The sequence below is a fragment of the Clavispora lusitaniae genome (assembly GCF_014636115.1).
Source record: "Clavispora lusitaniae strain FDAARGOS_655 chromosome Unknown tig00000003_pilon, whole genome shotgun sequence".
Lineage (NCBI taxonomy): Eukaryota > Fungi > Ascomycota > Pichiomycetes > Serinales > Metschnikowiaceae > Clavispora > Clavispora lusitaniae.
Window position 1 is genome coordinate 2,163,529 of NW_027093975.1, and position 15,527 is coordinate 2,179,055.

Below are 15,527 nucleotides of genomic sequence, written 5' to 3' on the forward strand. Positions count from 1 at the left end.
CTACAAAGCTTTATACTCTGCTCTCTGGTTAGGATACCAGCAATTGCCGCCTACCTTAAAGCAATTGTGCAAGGAATGTCGTCCGGGTCTTCACCTACAGGAGAGTGGCGTGGCAAAAACTCGGGCCGATCACTAAAATAATCTCCGTCTAGGCTCGCCCCTGCAACCCCCGAAACTGTGCCATTAGTCGATTCCGGTTTGTTACTCATGCTTAGTCCGATTCTGGTTTCCTGTACCGGAAGCTCGGTCCCTTGCATGCACTAGCGTACTTAGATAAAAGGTTGCGAGATCATATTCGATCATTTTAAGTACTGAATATGAAGCAATTACAATACAATGGGAATCTGCAAGAATGGGTATGACAATACTCATGTAATTTAATTCTATGCACTAGAGCAGTATATTTAAGCGCATGGCGACTTTACAAACATGTACCATTTGTCTGTTTTCTCACCCTTGTGCCATATGAGGGGGGAAGACCAGAGTCGTTGGATTCATCTTTTGACTATAACGCATTCTATTCTAGTGTTGGTTCCCAATTGGTCTCTGTTTATGCATAATCCGTTTCGATGTCCCTTCGAATGACACAGTACATGTATGCATTTTATGTATACTTCCTAGGAATTTACGTGTGAGTTACATTGCGGTGAACAAATTCAATGGTTAAAGTATAATCACTTGACACACCAAATCATGAACCTTCTCGATTGCGTACCTTGTTTTTGATCTGGCTTTCTAAGCGCTAAAAGTACAATGTCCTGTCTTGCAACTAGACAGTTGATGCAAAGGACTTCTTTTTTGTTCCAGGAGTGCATCATTAGACTGGAATTATCAAAGAACGCATTGTGTATTAACCTTAGTTACACCATGTTTGCAGAAAATGGCATGATACGCTCAAGAATCAATGTCGTCCCAGATACTCTCATCGACAAAGTAAAGCCAATTGAACCCATTCCATGAGCAGATGATTCCTATCCCACAGTAAACACTCACTAACATAAGTTTCAAAAACTCCAACTTTTGTAATATCTCAAATTTGTGTTGAAATAAGTCAATCAAAGTCACCAGAGTAATAATTGGAATAAGTCCTAAAATGTAAAGGTTAGTAACCCTTTCGACCAGAAAGAAACTTGCTTCCTTGTGCACGTTATTGGGGACTCTAACCACTTTACGAAACTGGAAATAGTATATGATATACCAGAATAGGGTAAACGTGACTTTGATGAGCCATTCCTCGCATGTATAGATTAGCGGGAACAAAGAGACATATCCACAACTGACCAAAAGGTTGAATGGGTTCAAAAGTCTTTTGTCACGCGTGACAAGGAACGTGATGGGGAAAATCACAATCAAAATGGCCTTCTCATGAACATGCCAGCCAAATAAAAACGATGCATAACCACAAAGAGTCAAGGCCCCAATGAATCTTTGAAAGTTTGGTTGAAGAAACAAAGGAATGAGGGCCATAGTTTGGTAAAAGAGTGTAAGATAGAAAGTTAATTTGGGCGTGATGGTAGGCAAAATCAAGAACTCAATGTCTCCCACGATACCTCTGGTAGACGAACTTAACATCTTTGTATTGGTTAAATTACTTTCATCAAACATGAGGATTTTGTGTAGTGGGACTCTCAAAAGGGGAATTCGGAGGTAGACCTGAATGAGGATGCGATCCAAAAAGGAATATATAGCCCAAATATTTGGAGCCCAATACGCATGAGTTAAGCCTCTACTAAAAGGAAAAAGTCTTTCAAGTAGGTTGGGAATGACATTGTAGTAGATAAAAGGGCCAAATGCAACAGTGAAGACAGACACCACTATAGATCCCAATTTGATCAAGTTCATCCATCTCACCATTTTGAAGGCATTGTGCAAAAAGCTCTTTTTAGTATCGTAGGACATATTGAGACAATAAGCACGCAACAAGTATATGAAAACGGCTGGGGCCAAATACAAGTAGATGTGCTTGAAGCATAGTAAAACACTGAACCAGAATCCACACAATAAGTATCTTTCTAATCTTGCAGAATTGATCATTAAAACCAAAATTCCATACATCATTCCATTGTATTGGAAGTGAATATGATCAATAATCATCAAACCAGGCGAGAGAACCAAACACAGCGCAACAACGAACGCTCTACTGGCTTCTCTTTTGGATTTGGATGTGTCTAGATACCATTGCAAGGATACGAATAAGACAACCTCACTTGCAATGACTGAAAGTCTCTGGAACAAAATGGTTGGTAGGCTGTAGAGGCCCTTTTCCACGATAGACAAGCATCCATCCTCCATGACGAAATTTGGCACCATGTGTGATAAGAACCATTCGAAATAAGCGAAGAATGGTGGATAGTCTAGTGTCCATTGCGATGTATTTTCAAGGTACCACTTTGCTACCGGTAAGTTGTATGTGATGGCTAGCCAATTTCGGTGTACATCAAAGTCGGTGGAATGGTAGCCCACTGCAAGCAAAGCTTTCAACGCAAGCGAAGCACACCATATGTTGAATAGAGAGTACCTGCGTGTATTCTCATCGCCATCAGAGTGGTTGACAGACTTTGTGTCTGGCATGTCGGTTCTTTATGTGCAATGTCTGTATTATCTATTCCGTGGAGTTCGCGGTAGTTAGGTGAGGAAATGAGCTCACAATAAATGGGCTACATATCGAGGCATGTTACTTTGACCTTTTTCTTTTTTTTACTTCTTTATCTACTTTAATTCGGTCATCAACCAAATACTAGTAAATTCGTGTCCTTGCATTGTAGGAAAATATCTGAATCTTGAGTTACCGTTCATTATTATGTCTGTACCTTCGCACTAAGGCACTTTGATTTGCGCCTGAATTTGCCTGGGATTCGCACTAGCTAAATTCTATTGCCACTTTCCAGACATCTACCTGTCCTTGCGTCACTCTTCTACAACCCTTTTTTCCCCCATTTATTCATTCTTCTACAACTGTAATGTTCAGACGCTCGTATCCAGCTTTAGAGGAGCTCAACCAGAACATTTCCCCTGAGCAAATACGTGTACTCAAGGACCAGCTTGAGTCGGAACATCCTCCTACCCCACAGTCCGAATTCAATTACGCATGGGCTCTACTCAAAACAGACAGCCTTGCGTCCCAAAAAGAAGCGCTTGATATTCTAGCCGTGCTTTACCGCGATGTTCCTCTGCTAAGAAGAGAAGCGTTGTATTACTTGTCGCTTGGAAGCGTTAAGATTGGAGAATATTCTAATGCCCGTCGCTATGCCGAGGCTTTGCTTGAAAAGGAGCCGGATAACACCCAGTTCAAAGCATTAAAGCAAGCGATCGACGATCAGGTGACGCAAGATGGACTTATTGGGCTCGGCGTCGCAGGCGGCGTTTTGGCTATTGGACTCGGTGTTATGGGGGCGCTTATGAGAAAAAAGAGATAGAAAACACCAATACGTAATCTTTTATATCAAGAAATTCATTGTTGAGATGTAAGTACGAATGAGAGTAAAGTTTTGGAAGACGCAACCCATCTGGGCCAGTATCACTCTGACTACAAAAAAAACAAGGGGGGAGATCTGGAAATATCCTACGTCATTGAAGTTTGCTTTCTTTTTTTTTTTTTCTAATGAATATGTGTTTCTTATCATGGGTGCGTGTCCCTTAACATCTTCCTATAGTCTTATTAAGATAGTTTCGAAAGAACTTGTATGCCAGATCGAGATGACCGAGTTTCTTGGACAAGAGATAGCTTATGCTGTCGAAAAGGAGTTCAATTCACTAGCACTTAAGTCAGGAAAGCCAGGCGTGAGGTCCAATGGCATCAGTGAATGGTCAGTTTTGTCTGGAATTGTTGCGCTCGAAGATGGCATCATCACAGTTTTGGCTCTCAGCACGGGAGTGAAAGCAATGCCGAATGAGGTTAGAAAATACTCACATGGGTGGATTGTCCAAGATTGTCATGCAGAAATACTTTGTCTCCGTCTATTCAACTATCTTCTATTGGATCAGATCAAACTCATTGAACTGGGGAAAGACCACTCGAAGCTCTTGGAAAGATCAACATCGATGAAGTATAAACTACGAGACGGAGTCAAGTTGGCACTTTACATTTCTGAACCACCGTGTGGAGATGCCTCTATGAGTTTTCTTTCGGAAGATAAAGTAGCATGGGAAGGACCTAAACCGAAGAAGCAGAAGGTAGTGAGAGGCAGGGCCCATTTTGATCTACATGGTATTGTCCGAACAAAACCTGGTCGAGCCGATAGTAGACCGACATACTCTAAATCTTGCTCGGATAAACTATGCATGAAACAATTCACTGGTGTGCTCAACTGTGTGAACAGTTTACTAATAGAACCCATCTACCTACTGTACTTGGTTTTGCGGCAAGATAAGTTCAGCAGGAAAGATTTCGATCGGTGTTTCAAAGGAAGAATCAGTGAATCCTCTTTAGAAATTCACCCATTGACTCCACTAACGTACAAAGAAAGCGAATACCAGTATGAGCGGAATGAGCTTTCTTCTCCTCTGCCAGCAAGTCTTTTGTATGTGGTCCCATCTAAAACAAGTCAGGTTATAGTCAATGGGGTGAAGAATGGTGCATACATTAAAAACAAGCCACCTAAGCCCTCTGGGGCTAGTTTCATCTGCAAACGAAAACTTTATGAGCACGCATGCCATTTACTCCCTCCATTTCTGAGTTACGAAGAGTTGAAACGTTCGAACAAGCAAAGGGAAAGTATAAAAGCAAGCGCGAGAAATATTCTTGGTCTGTGGCCCGAGTCTCTTCCAGATTCATTTCCATTGAGTATACAGTAGCACACTAATTGTCTCACCGCCTAGAAGGTTATCTGATTCTACGATGTGGTTCCACTCTAATGCATGTATTGAATACTATTCAGTCCGATTCCGATGCACTTCCTTCGTCATCGTCCTCCACCTCCTCATTGGCCTCCAAATCAGCCTGTGCTGTAGCAGCATACTCTGCACTTTCCAATAGGTTCCGAAGCTTCTCGTCTTGCTTGACGTAATTGACGGGTTTCAAACCGTGCTTATCCACAACAGTAGGGTCTGATCCGGCATCAAGTAAATTGTCTATAATGAAGTAGCCGTATTCCGGTTCGTTGCTGGCGTACTTAACCGCCAAATGCAAAGGCGAGTCACCTTCTCTGTTCAAGGGATCGATCTCCACTCCCTCCACATCAAGGACCATATCTATAAATTCCCAGTTACCCAACAGAGTGGCAATATGCAAAGGCGAATTGCTCGTGATCACTTCTTTTGTTTCATTAATCAAGTTAGCCAACTTGGCATGGTCCAGGTCCAAGGAGTGAATGATTTCTTTCAAGAGTTCCGTATTGTTCCTTCTTGCACATTCCAAAATCTGTTCCGAGTAGGAAGCGCCTTCAATTTGGTTTTCTGTAGACATGGTGACGGGGTCGGAAGTTGGATATGAGGCGGAGGTTTATCGTGTATCGGAGTGGTGTCTGGGTGCGAATCGGTACTCGACGGAGGAATTTGGGAAGTGACAAAAATAGACAGGCAAATTTCTTGAGGCTTCATGGATTCCAGGGTCGATAAACTTTACAGGTTAAACTTTATTGCCCTTAGGGATTTGTATGCGAAATCGGTGCACCCAGAGAAGTCAACAAAGACTTTCTTTAGTGGGATGACAGATCCGAAGGGTAAGAGTGAAACACAAAAAATAAATAAATAAATAAAAAATACTACATTATTTGAGAAAGTTAACGAGATGGTCTAAGGGATATTTGGTTTCCCAGCTTGGGTTTTGGTAAAAGGTTGATTGTAAGCATTTAATTACATTGTATTCCTTCGGTTGTCAAACAAATTAGTGAGAGCGCGCACAAGATTTGTTTTATTGCTTTAACACATTTCATCAATCTCCAACAATGGTTAAAGCTATCATTGCGCCATCCATCCTTGCATCGGATTTCGCCAACTTAGGATGCAATTGCCACAAAATGTATGACTCTGGTGCCGATTGGCTCCACATTGATGTTATGGACGGCCATTTTGTGCCCAACATTTCTCTCGGACCGCCAATCATCACCAGCTTGAGAAAGGAAATTCCCCGCAAAGCAGAAAAGACGTTTTTCGACTGTCATATGATGGTGCTGGAGCCTGAAAAGTGGGTTCCGGAAATTGCGAAAGCAGGAGGTGACCAATACACCTTCCATTACGAGTCCACCAAGGACCCATTAGCGTTGATCAAATTGATCAAGGAAAATGGAATGAAGGCGGCCTGTGCTATCAAGCCAGGAACCTCTGTGGACGTCTTGTATGAGATTGGACTGGAGTTGGATATGGCTTTGGTTATGACTGTTGAACCTGGCTTTGGTGGGCAAAAATTCATGGCTGACATGATGCCAAAAGTGGAGAAGTTGAGAACCAAGTTCCCTCATTTGAACATCCAGGTTGATGGTGGTTTGGGCAAGGAAACCGTGCCAGCTGCAGCTGAGGCAGGAGCTAATGTAATTGTAGCTGGCACTTCGTGTTTCACTGCTCCGGACCCTGTTGTGCTCATTGATTTCATGAGAGAAACCGTCAACAACAGCTTGCGGGCTAAGGGATACTATACGGAATAGGTGTTAGTTAGTAGGTTTGTGGAGAATGCATGGTGTGGATTTAAAGGGGGAGTAGCTTCAGTGCGTCGTAAACCAGTAGTATGAAGAGTGGATGTGTACGTCCATGTATATTTAGAGTGATAAGTAGTTATCTCGTCATTGAACAATTTTGGATCAGTTGTCCATCGAAGAAATTACTTGATGTGGCGTTTCAAGTTACACTACCCAGTGCACAATCTATATCAAAGCAGTACTAATAGCCATGGTAAATACATTGAAATTTGCAAAGCATGCTTCAAGTAGATTTCACAATCAACCAAGAAAAGGGACCAAAGATAGGTTTTTGTGAAACGGATGTTTTAAAATAGAGAAAACGAGTCAAAATACCAAAGTCATATATTTCTATATTACATAGCGTCCCAGTGCAGAATTCAGAAATGCATCCAGCCTAAAAAGCTTGGATTCCAATGGTGGTGCCCTCGCTCAGAACATTCAATCCCATGTCGCCAGACGTGCTGTCTTCCACAGCAGCCCAAAGAGCCTCTTTCACCTTGTCCAAAGTGGTTGGAGCCTTTTGAGGCTTCACTCTTTTCCCCTGTGGTTCCATGTCGATATCCATGCCCTCTTGTTTGACAGCGAGATCAATGTTCAACTGCTCATTTCTCTTCGCCACATATCTCTTGTTACGCTCAATCTTCTTCGCTCTTTTCTTGGATAACGTGGTGGTAGTGACTCCATTGCCTGTAGAAGCGAGCCCGCCGCTGTATAAGGCTAAAGCCTTGGAATCGGTTGGTCTTGGTGCAGTGTCTGTGTTGTATCTACCGTTCGAAGATCTAGTTGGGACGACGCGGTTAGCACGGTAAGCCTTTTTCTTGGAAATCACATTGCTCCTGTGGGCCGCTTGGAGCTTGCCCTTTGGTTTGTTAACAGAATTTCTTGAAGGCATTTCTTGTTTATCAATGTGATGACGGCAAGTAGAAAAATATCTTTCTGTGGTGTGTGTACAGGGAGAAGAGGGAGATGAGCTAACAGGAGGATTCGCAAAAAAAATCTCCCGGGGGTGAGTCGAACACCCGATCTCAAGATTACAATTCCATTACAGTCTCGCGCCTTAGCCAGCTTGGCCACCGAGAGGATTTCATAACGCATGAATTTCTTGCTATATAACGCCGTTAAGATATTCCATTGAGACGAGTAAACTTGGCTACAGAACTAAGAGTTAAAGTGCCCACACTTTGAATACGATGAGCATCATTCGTGGTCCAACATTATGTGAAACATCATCCAGGACTCCTGTTTGTGCTCACAATAATCTGGGATTAACCATTTCCTGTACCAACTTTACGCCTTGGTCTTTATTTCTAAAACGTGGCTACAACAAACGAGGTTACAACAAACGAGGCTTGTCGTCTCTCCATGTGTAAAATTCTCTACAAGTCTTAGGTTATTACCTGTTCAGGTAAAAGTTGTCTGCAGGATATGCCTGAATGGGACCCCTCCACAACTATAATAATAATTTCAGAAGAAGTTTAGTCTTTCGTGAATAATAGACAGGAATAAATGGTCAATTTTCTGCCGTTCCTTTCGTTGCAGAGAATTATTGCCTGAAAGGGAAGAAACTGCATCTCAGCCGTGTAGGTAATATCCCCACACTTTCTAGGCGACGTATATAAACTGCTGCTAGCCTTACAATGATCTACAACCTAAACCCAAATACATGCGTATTACTTCTATTGCCTTGTTATCATTGCCCCTAGTTCTTGCTGCTGATGGCGGGATTTCTGCTGCTTTGGCGGATTATTCCAATCTTCCAAAGAACTCAGCTGCACAAAACTCATGGCTTATGAGTTTCTTGGGTCAGTATTCGAAGACCTTGCACGCTGAAGCAGGATCCAAAACAGAAGACTCTCCAGGCTCATACTCTTTTCCAACTTCTGTTGACAGTTCTGTTGCTGCTATCATTGCGTCCATCACTGCCAAAGCATCTAAACACAACGTATCTGGTACTGAATCTGGTTCTGCTTCCGAAACTGGTTCTGAATCTGAATCCGGGTCTGGATCCAGTGCTGGCTCTGAAGCAATTACTGCATCCTCCGCAGATCTGTCTCAAACCGAGCAGTCCGAATCGAGTGGTGAAAGTTCAGGCTCGTCTGAAACCAGCAGCACCTCCTCTGGTTCTAGCTCTTCCTCTTCCCTGGCTGAAGCTGGAAGGCCAGGCCCCATTTATGCTATTGGAGCTTTTGCTGCAGGAATCTCTATGTTATTACTTTGAAGCCCATGAAATACATCATATGTTCGAACCATATTTTCTGTAGTCTCTTTTCATCATGTCACCAAGTTAGATTTTCTAGTCCAACTCGTTCAAAAAATTAGGGTTGTTGGCAAGCTTCACTTTAAATTTGTCCCACCAGTTGTCGAACGCCTTCATGGGGACTTTTCCTGTACCGTCAACAAAACTTCCCAAAAAGTTGTAGGCATGTTTGACAATCTTGTTAGCTAAACTTGCAATATCCAGAGGAGCTTGTGGTGCTGGTGGTGGTTGCACGGCTGGAAGTATGGATTTAGATGCCTTCTGTTTCTCTTGTAGCAAGAGAACTTCCGCTTGAGGCGTCGGTTCAATTGCGATTCCAATATTAAGAACGACGTTGTCTACACTTGCACCCAAGTCGTCATTCATAGCATCGTCGTCAGCAAAGTATGACTGGGACGCTTTTGTTGCAGTGTTGTTAAGCTTGAAAATGGCTGATGGCTTATTCGGATTCAAACCACCAAGCAACTTGAACTCGGTTGAGTTGGGCAATTGGAAATATACCAAGGCGGTGTAGTTTGGATCTGTAAATTCCGATTGGGGAAGTAAGAAGATTGCAATATGATTTATGTTAGAAGCGTTGTTCATCGTGAAAACCCATTTCATGGGTTCCACTTGCTGCGCTAGCTGTATTGGACGACCCGAACAAACTGCCCCAAACATTCTTCTGTAAAGGTTTATGCAATAATTATGCTACTGTGTTATCGTGTGGTGTAGCCCACACTGAAGTATGGAGCCGATGTTGGAGTTACCCGCACAAAGGTATGACATCTAGAAAAATCGCATCTCTTCCATACTTTTCTATACCTAAATTCTTTTCATTAGCCCAAATGACAGCTCCATAAAGGATTATGGGCTTGCGATTTGGGTTGGATAACTAAGAAGGGGGGCCTTCAGCTGCATCGATTCTGTATAGAATTTTTGTATCTCTTGATTGCCCTCCGATACTGTTGTCCTATATAAACGACGTTGAACATATTTTCCATCTTTGAGCACAGATGTCCGACATCTAACGCATTAGATGAATATGGGAAAGATACCTCGCTACATTACCAATATTGCAGTATTATGTCTTTATTATTCTAATTGTTCTTCTCTATTGTTTTTTCTCTCCTCTCGTTTACTTCACCTTTTCTTATTATTTATTCCACAACTAACCATGTTGTGGCCAAGCCACAAGCCATTTTGGTGACTTTTGATGTTCCATTGTAAATTAGGTTCAAGAAGTTGAAAGTGACTGAATCGTCTTTCCTTTCTCCACAATTACCGTGCTCGCCCCATCCCCAAGCGTAGACTTTCCCTGATTCTGTTAGAAGGATTCCATGTTCACTTCCTACTTCAAAATCAACGATCTTTTCTGGGACATCATATTGAAAAAGCTGTCCATGAGAATTGTTTCCAACAGAGGACACCACCAAGCTTCCATCCACTTCATGGCTATAGTGGATTGATGACCACATCGCTCGGGCTTTGTTTGCCCTCACATCAATCTCTAAAGGATCTTTTCCGATGACTCGCAATGACTCGCCTAGTAACAACGTTCTCTCTCGCCCCAATTTTACTGATTCTGCAGTTAAGTTTAGCTTTGTTGGTTCCCATAACTGAGCAAGAGGTTTTAAGTCACCTTTTTTATTGGGGACACCAGGAAACTCCCCCATTTGGTGTTTCCTACTGGCACCCCACCCGAAAAATGTGCCATCCGCTAATTTTACAATAGTGTGGTTGATGGACAGTTCCATTGCTACCACATCCTTCCACTCTTTTTTCACCTCGTGTAAAGTTTCTGCTCTCGTTATTTTAGGCCCAAGTCCCAATTCGCCTTTTGGTCCGTAGCCGCACGTAAAGACTCTGTTGTCCATCGAACAAAGAACAGAAAACTCCCACCCGGCAGATACATGTTTCCAGGACCCTGTTACTTTGGTAAAGTTGAAAAGCGTTTGAGGACCAGGTATGCCACATTGGCCATGTTCATTATTTCCTGTTGCAAAGAGCAGGCCATCCTCAAGCAAAATAAAAGTGTGGTTTCCGCCGAAAGCAAACTGTCTTACCCCAGATAGCTTGGCCTCTGGTGGAAGTGCCACCTCCTGTAGTTTGTCATGGTCTTCGTTATCGCCTGTCCCTAGTTGATAGTTGCCATTCGACCCACATGTTAGAACTTTGTAGTTCATTATGTTGGTACTTATCGTACTGCAGAAAGTTCATCAAACGTCATGATGCCAAAAAGTACAGCAAGGTTTGAGAGTACCTAGCAAAGTTCAAGCTAATATTCTTAAATGGGATTACTTATTTCCGTTCCTATGACTGCTACTTTTTTATTGAACTTTGTTTTTTTTTTTGCCTTCCTATGATGGAACTAGCGCGTCGTCACAACTGATACTCTTATGTCCCTTTACATGTGCCGTTAAGCCTGTTTTTATAGAGATCGTAAGGAATTGTTCCCAAGAAATAGGCTTGTAGTATTTTTTTATGAGCCCAGATATTGTACTTTTGTGTTGCCTGTGATAGTTCAATTTCTTTTATGCGTTCTTATCGAACGCGCTTCGAAAAAAAAAAAGAATCTGGCTTCATCTCTTCTAGGTCCTGTGCCATGACGAAACCACAGGAAACTCCACGGAAGGAAAATATTCTTCAGGTGCCGAGCTCTTCCCCTATAAACGTGAGATCTTCTCCCGTGCTGACTTCTGCCATGCCGCCTAGCATCAACGAGAGTAGATCATCTGATGAGAGGCATAAGGAGGAGGTGAGAAAACGATTCTACTCACACAAAAATTGGCCGATTATTAGCAAGCGCTTTTATTACTTAAATGAGGGCGAGCTTTTCAAGGCTATGGTGAAAGGAAAGGGAAATCTACGCGATATCAGCCAGTGGCTAGCTGAGAATCACAATTTGGGTAGCCGAATGAAGCAATTTGACGATGCCAAGAGGAAAATGCAAGCTGCTGATGCAGAGAATCGAAAACAAGTGCTTTCAAAATTTTCGCCGAATGCAGTTTCAAACCATCAAGATTATCCTGTTTCATCCGAAACGAAAGTAGAAGTTGGTGCTCCGGTTGAAAATGCAACTAGAGAATCGCCTGCTACTCCAATTAAAGAAGAATATGCAGATGAAGATGCATCACCCATCAAAATTGCTGGAAAGGCTCGCCAGAAGAGATCGCTATCGGCTATTGACACGGTGAAGGCACCAGACACCAAGGTGCAGCTTCTGAAACCAAAGGTGTCCATCTTGGAAAAGTATAGGAACCGGCAACAGATGCGGATTGATTCGATTTTCAAAAATCCACCAGAGTTGGAGGACCGCAAGAAAAGAAGACTTGTACGTGCAAATGACATGTACGTTTCTACGCCCGAACCCTCCTCTGCGTCACCGCCTATTTCTTTGGGCAATCCTGGTGCTCTTACTTCTGCCTTTGGATATTCCGATGACAGTATCCCCAGGTTGAAAAACAATGCGCCTCAGTTGGGTGGTACTGGCGATATTGATGAGTTGGAGAGGTTGGAAGAGAGAATTAAGGAGAATAAGAGAAAGAAAAAGGGTTCTAAAGTTGTGGATAGCGACGAAGAGTTGGAGGATGAGGTCTTTAGTGACGACATGTCCGCTGAAGACGACGAGGGCATGTACTCTACTGGACTCACCAGTATTGATGGTCAAATTTTGGATTTTTTAAACAAAGCTCCTATCAATGATATTGTTGAAATCTGTAATATTCAACCCAATGTTGCAGAATTATTGATTTCCAAAAGGCCATTTAATACTATCTACGAAGTTGCTGAAGACAGGTTTGAACAGGATACTCCTGAACCTGAAGTGAAAAAGAGAAACCAGAGGAAAACTTTAGGCATGAAGATAGTCGAGAGTACGGAATTCAGCTTGAAGGGTTATAGAGCAGTTGATTCATTGGTGAAGAAGTGTTCAGAGTATGGAAACTTGATATCGCGCCAAATGAGTAGGTGGGGTGTCAAAGTTACAGGAGAAGGAGAGTTAAGCATGGTGGATGTCGAAGTGGATGACTTAGAAAAGCCAAATAATGATGGAGACGATTATGATGATGACGATATCGGCTCAAAAAAGAGAAATCTCCCTTATGTCAAACATAAGCCTACGCTTCTTGCTCCAGAAATAGAATTGAAGACGTATCAGCAAGTTGGTATTAACTGGCTCAATTTGCTATACCACAATAATCTTTCATGTATCTTAGCCGATGAAATGGGGCTTGGCAAAACATGTCAGGTTATTTCATTCATGGCATATTTGAAAGCAACCTCTGAAAAGAAACGTCCTCACTTAGTGGTTGTACCATCATCTACATTAGAAAATTGGCTAAGAGAATTCAACAAATTTTGTCCTGATTTAATTGTTCAAGCATACTACGGCTCTCAACTGGAGCGTGAAGATTTGAGATATGAGTTACAGGAAACTGAATTTGATGTTCTTGTCACTACTTACAATTTGGCCACGGGTGCACCATCGGACTTTAAGTTTTTGAAGAATCAGCATTTCGATATGATAGTTTATGATGAGGGTCATATGTTGAAAAACTCGAACAGCGAAAGATACAATAAGTTGATGAGGTTAAAGGCAGACTTCAGATTGTTATTGACAGGTACGCCTTTGCAGAATAACTTGAAGGAGCTTGTCTCTTTGTTGGCTTTTATGTTACCTCAATTGTTTGTCGAAAAACGTGAAGATTTACAAGGGCTTTTTAATAAGAAAGCTAGTGTGGATTCAACAAAGGATTATAACCCATTACTTTCTCAACAGGCAATTAATAAAGCGAAGACGATGATGACCCCATTTGTCTTGCGGAGAAAAAAGGCCCAAGTGTTAAAGTATTTGCCTAAGAAGCACCATGATATAGTGAGATGTCCTATGACTCCAACCCAAAGAGCTATCTATGATGAGTACATCGAAAAGGGAAAATCTACTAAACTTGAAAGGGAGCGGAGGAAACAGTTAACGGGTAAGGATGCGGAATTGGCAAGAAAGAGTCCCGTTGCTTCATCGTCTAACGTTATGATGTCATTGAGAAAGGCATCTATGCATCCTCTTCTTTTTAGGAAGAACTACACTGACGACATGTTGAAGGAAATGTCAAAAAAAATCATGAAGGAACCCGAGTACGTTAATGCAAGCCGCGCTTACATCGAGGAAGATATGCTGGTGATGAGCGACTACGAACTTAATGCCTTATGCGAAAAATTCCCAAATACATTATCCAGTTACGTGTTGGACAAGGAAAAATGGCATGATAGTGGAAAGGTTGCCAAACTTTTGGATTTAATTAAGCAAACTATCATGAAGAAAGAGAAGATTTTGGTTTTTTCCCTCTTCACTCAGATGCTCGATATTCTCGAAAAAGTTTTAAGTTTCGCTAATATCAGCTTCTTGAGACTTGATGGACAAACTAGTGTTGATACAAGACAAGACATTATTGATCGATTTTACGAAGATGAGGATATTCCCGTGTTCCTCCTATCAACAAAAGCTGGTGGATTTGGTATCAACTTGGTTGCTGCCAACAATGTGGTAATATTCGATCAGTCTTTTAATCCCCATGATGACAAACAAGCGGAAGATCGAGCACATCGTGTTGGCCAAACTAATGAGGTGATGGTCACCAAACTCATATCAGAAAATACTATAGATGAGAATATTTTGATGCTAGCAGAAAACAAGCTACAGTTGGATCAATCTATTAGCAACGAACCAAATGAATCCAAATTCGAAGAGAAGGCGTCTTCTATGTTTGAGAAGCTCCTCTTCGGTGGTTGAATTAAAAGTCGGAAATTGATGATTCATGAGGTACTGGTGTTCATCTACATTTTGGAGTGTATATTGTAGCGAGAGATCTGCTTTGCTACTTGCCATTTACATACTACATTCATTATAGAATAAATACTATCTCCGGGACTTTAAACATGTTTGCAAGAGCACTGCGTGTTTTCGGATTACCCAGAAGACAAGGGATTTTCTCTCTCCGTAACCTTTTCATCCAGACAGCTGAGACTCCCAACGAGAATGCATTGAAATTTTTGCCTTCCACCAAGCTTCTACAAGAGAATGAAACTCGTGAATTTCTAAGTGGTAGAGAAGCTGTTATAAGTCCGTTGGCAATGAAGCTATTTTCGGTAGATGGGGTGAAATCTATCATGTTGGGCTCTAATTTCATCACTATTGAGAAATCGACCGACGACATCGAATGGGCTGTTCTCAAGCCGGAGATTTTTTCCATTTTGACTGAATTCTTAACTAACGGGACTCCTATAATATCTGACGATGCACGGTTAACAAATGACATGCAGTTCAGTGAAGATGATGACGAAATTGTTTCTATGATCAAAGAACTTATCTTCACGAGAATCAGACCCGCAATCCAAGATGATGGAGGCGACATCGAATTTGTGAGCTTTGAAGAAAACACTGGGGTTGTTTATTTGCGATTGAAGGGTGCATGCCGTTCTTGTGATTCTTCATCTGTTACATTGAAAAACGGTATTGAAAGTATGCTTAAATACTACATTGAGGAAGTTCAGGAAGTGAGGCCTGTTGATGAAACTGATCCTATTGAGGAAACTACAGTACCTGATTTCGAAGCGGCTACCGTCACGCCCCAAAGAAGAGGAGACGCAAGCACACCCCCATCCTTGTAAATAAATGT

General features: G+C 42.0%; 11 protein-coding genes and 1 non-coding gene across 12 annotated transcripts; 6 read left to right on the forward strand and 6 right to left on the reverse strand. All coding sequences in view use genetic code 12, as the record gives it.

The window, feature by feature from the left end:
* Positions 1 to 894: 894 nt before the first annotated feature.
* ALG8 (dolichyl-P-Glc:Glc1Man(9)GlcNAc(2)-PP-dolichol alpha-1,3-glucosyltransferase) lies at positions 895 to 2,571 on the reverse strand (the record flags this gene model as incomplete). The annotated part of the gene is made up of 1 exon (XM_002619855.2): positions 895 to 2,571. The coding sequence occupies one exon, from the start codon at positions 2,569 to 2,571 to the stop codon at positions 895 to 897; it is 1,677 nt and encodes a 558-aa protein (XP_002619901.1).
* Positions 2,572 to 2,960: 389 nt separating this feature from the next.
* Positions 2,961 to 3,416, forward strand: FOB63_000998 (uncharacterized protein; the record flags this gene model as incomplete). The annotated part of the gene is made up of 1 exon (XM_002619856.2): positions 2,961 to 3,416. One exon carries the CDS (start codon positions 2,961 to 2,963, stop codon positions 3,414 to 3,416), a length of 456 nt encoding a protein of 151 aa, XP_002619902.1.
* Positions 3,417 to 3,474: 58 nt separating this feature from the next.
* FOB63_000999 (tRNA-specific adenosine deaminase) lies at positions 3,475 to 4,794 on the forward strand (the record flags this gene model as incomplete). Its single annotated transcript, XM_002619857.2, has 1 exon — positions 3,475 to 4,794. The coding sequence occupies one exon, from the start codon at positions 3,475 to 3,477 to the stop codon at positions 4,792 to 4,794; it is 1,320 nt and encodes a 439-aa protein (XP_002619903.2).
* Positions 4,795 to 4,873: 79 nt separating this feature from the next.
* Positions 4,874 to 5,404, reverse strand: FOB63_001000 (uncharacterized protein; the record flags this gene model as incomplete). The annotated part of the gene is made up of 1 exon (XM_002619858.2): positions 4,874 to 5,404. The coding sequence occupies one exon, from the start codon at positions 5,402 to 5,404 to the stop codon at positions 4,874 to 4,876; it is 531 nt and encodes a 176-aa protein (XP_002619904.2).
* A 481-nt stretch (positions 5,405 to 5,885) lies between these two features.
* Positions 5,886 to 6,581, forward strand: RPE1 (ribulose-phosphate 3-epimerase; the record flags this gene model as incomplete). Its single annotated transcript, XM_002619859.2, has 1 exon — positions 5,886 to 6,581. The coding sequence occupies one exon, from the start codon at positions 5,886 to 5,888 to the stop codon at positions 6,579 to 6,581; it is 696 nt and encodes a 231-aa protein (XP_002619905.1).
* A 427-nt stretch (positions 6,582 to 7,008) lies between these two features.
* On the reverse strand, positions 7,009 to 7,506 carry FOB63_001002 (uncharacterized protein; the record flags this gene model as incomplete). The annotated part of the gene is made up of 1 exon (XM_002619860.3): positions 7,009 to 7,506. One exon carries the CDS (start codon positions 7,504 to 7,506, stop codon positions 7,009 to 7,011), a length of 498 nt encoding a protein of 165 aa, XP_002619906.2.
* A 104-nt stretch (positions 7,507 to 7,610) lies between these two features.
* Positions 7,611 to 7,694, reverse strand: FOB63_005501. Its single transcript has one exon. It is a non-coding gene; the product is annotated as a tRNA-Tyr (tRNA).
* Positions 7,695 to 8,277: 583 nt separating this feature from the next.
* Positions 8,278 to 8,832, forward strand: FOB63_001003 (uncharacterized protein; the record flags this gene model as incomplete). Its single annotated transcript, XM_002619861.2, has 1 exon — positions 8,278 to 8,832. One exon carries the CDS (start codon positions 8,278 to 8,280, stop codon positions 8,830 to 8,832), a length of 555 nt encoding a protein of 184 aa, XP_002619907.1.
* A 75-nt stretch (positions 8,833 to 8,907) lies between these two features.
* On the reverse strand, positions 8,908 to 9,531 carry FOB63_001004 (uncharacterized protein; the record flags this gene model as incomplete). Its single annotated transcript, XM_002619862.2, has 1 exon — positions 8,908 to 9,531. The coding sequence occupies one exon, from the start codon at positions 9,529 to 9,531 to the stop codon at positions 8,908 to 8,910; it is 624 nt and encodes a 207-aa protein (XP_002619908.1).
* A 479-nt stretch (positions 9,532 to 10,010) lies between these two features.
* ATS1 (Ats1p) lies at positions 10,011 to 11,036 on the reverse strand (the record flags this gene model as incomplete). Its single annotated transcript, XM_002619863.2, has 1 exon — positions 10,011 to 11,036. The coding sequence occupies one exon, from the start codon at positions 11,034 to 11,036 to the stop codon at positions 10,011 to 10,013; it is 1,026 nt and encodes a 341-aa protein (XP_002619909.2).
* A 350-nt stretch (positions 11,037 to 11,386) lies between these two features.
* Positions 11,387 to 14,641, forward strand: FOB63_001006 (DNA-dependent ATPase; the record flags this gene model as incomplete). The annotated part of the gene is made up of 1 exon (XM_002619864.2): positions 11,387 to 14,641. The coding sequence occupies one exon, from the start codon at positions 11,387 to 11,389 to the stop codon at positions 14,639 to 14,641; it is 3,255 nt and encodes a 1,084-aa protein (XP_002619910.2).
* A 146-nt stretch (positions 14,642 to 14,787) lies between these two features.
* On the forward strand, positions 14,788 to 15,519 carry FOB63_001007 (uncharacterized protein; the record flags this gene model as incomplete). The annotated part of the gene is made up of 1 exon (XM_002619865.2): positions 14,788 to 15,519. One exon carries the CDS (start codon positions 14,788 to 14,790, stop codon positions 15,517 to 15,519), a length of 732 nt encoding a protein of 243 aa, XP_002619911.2.
* Positions 15,520 to 15,527: the final 8 nt, after the last annotated feature.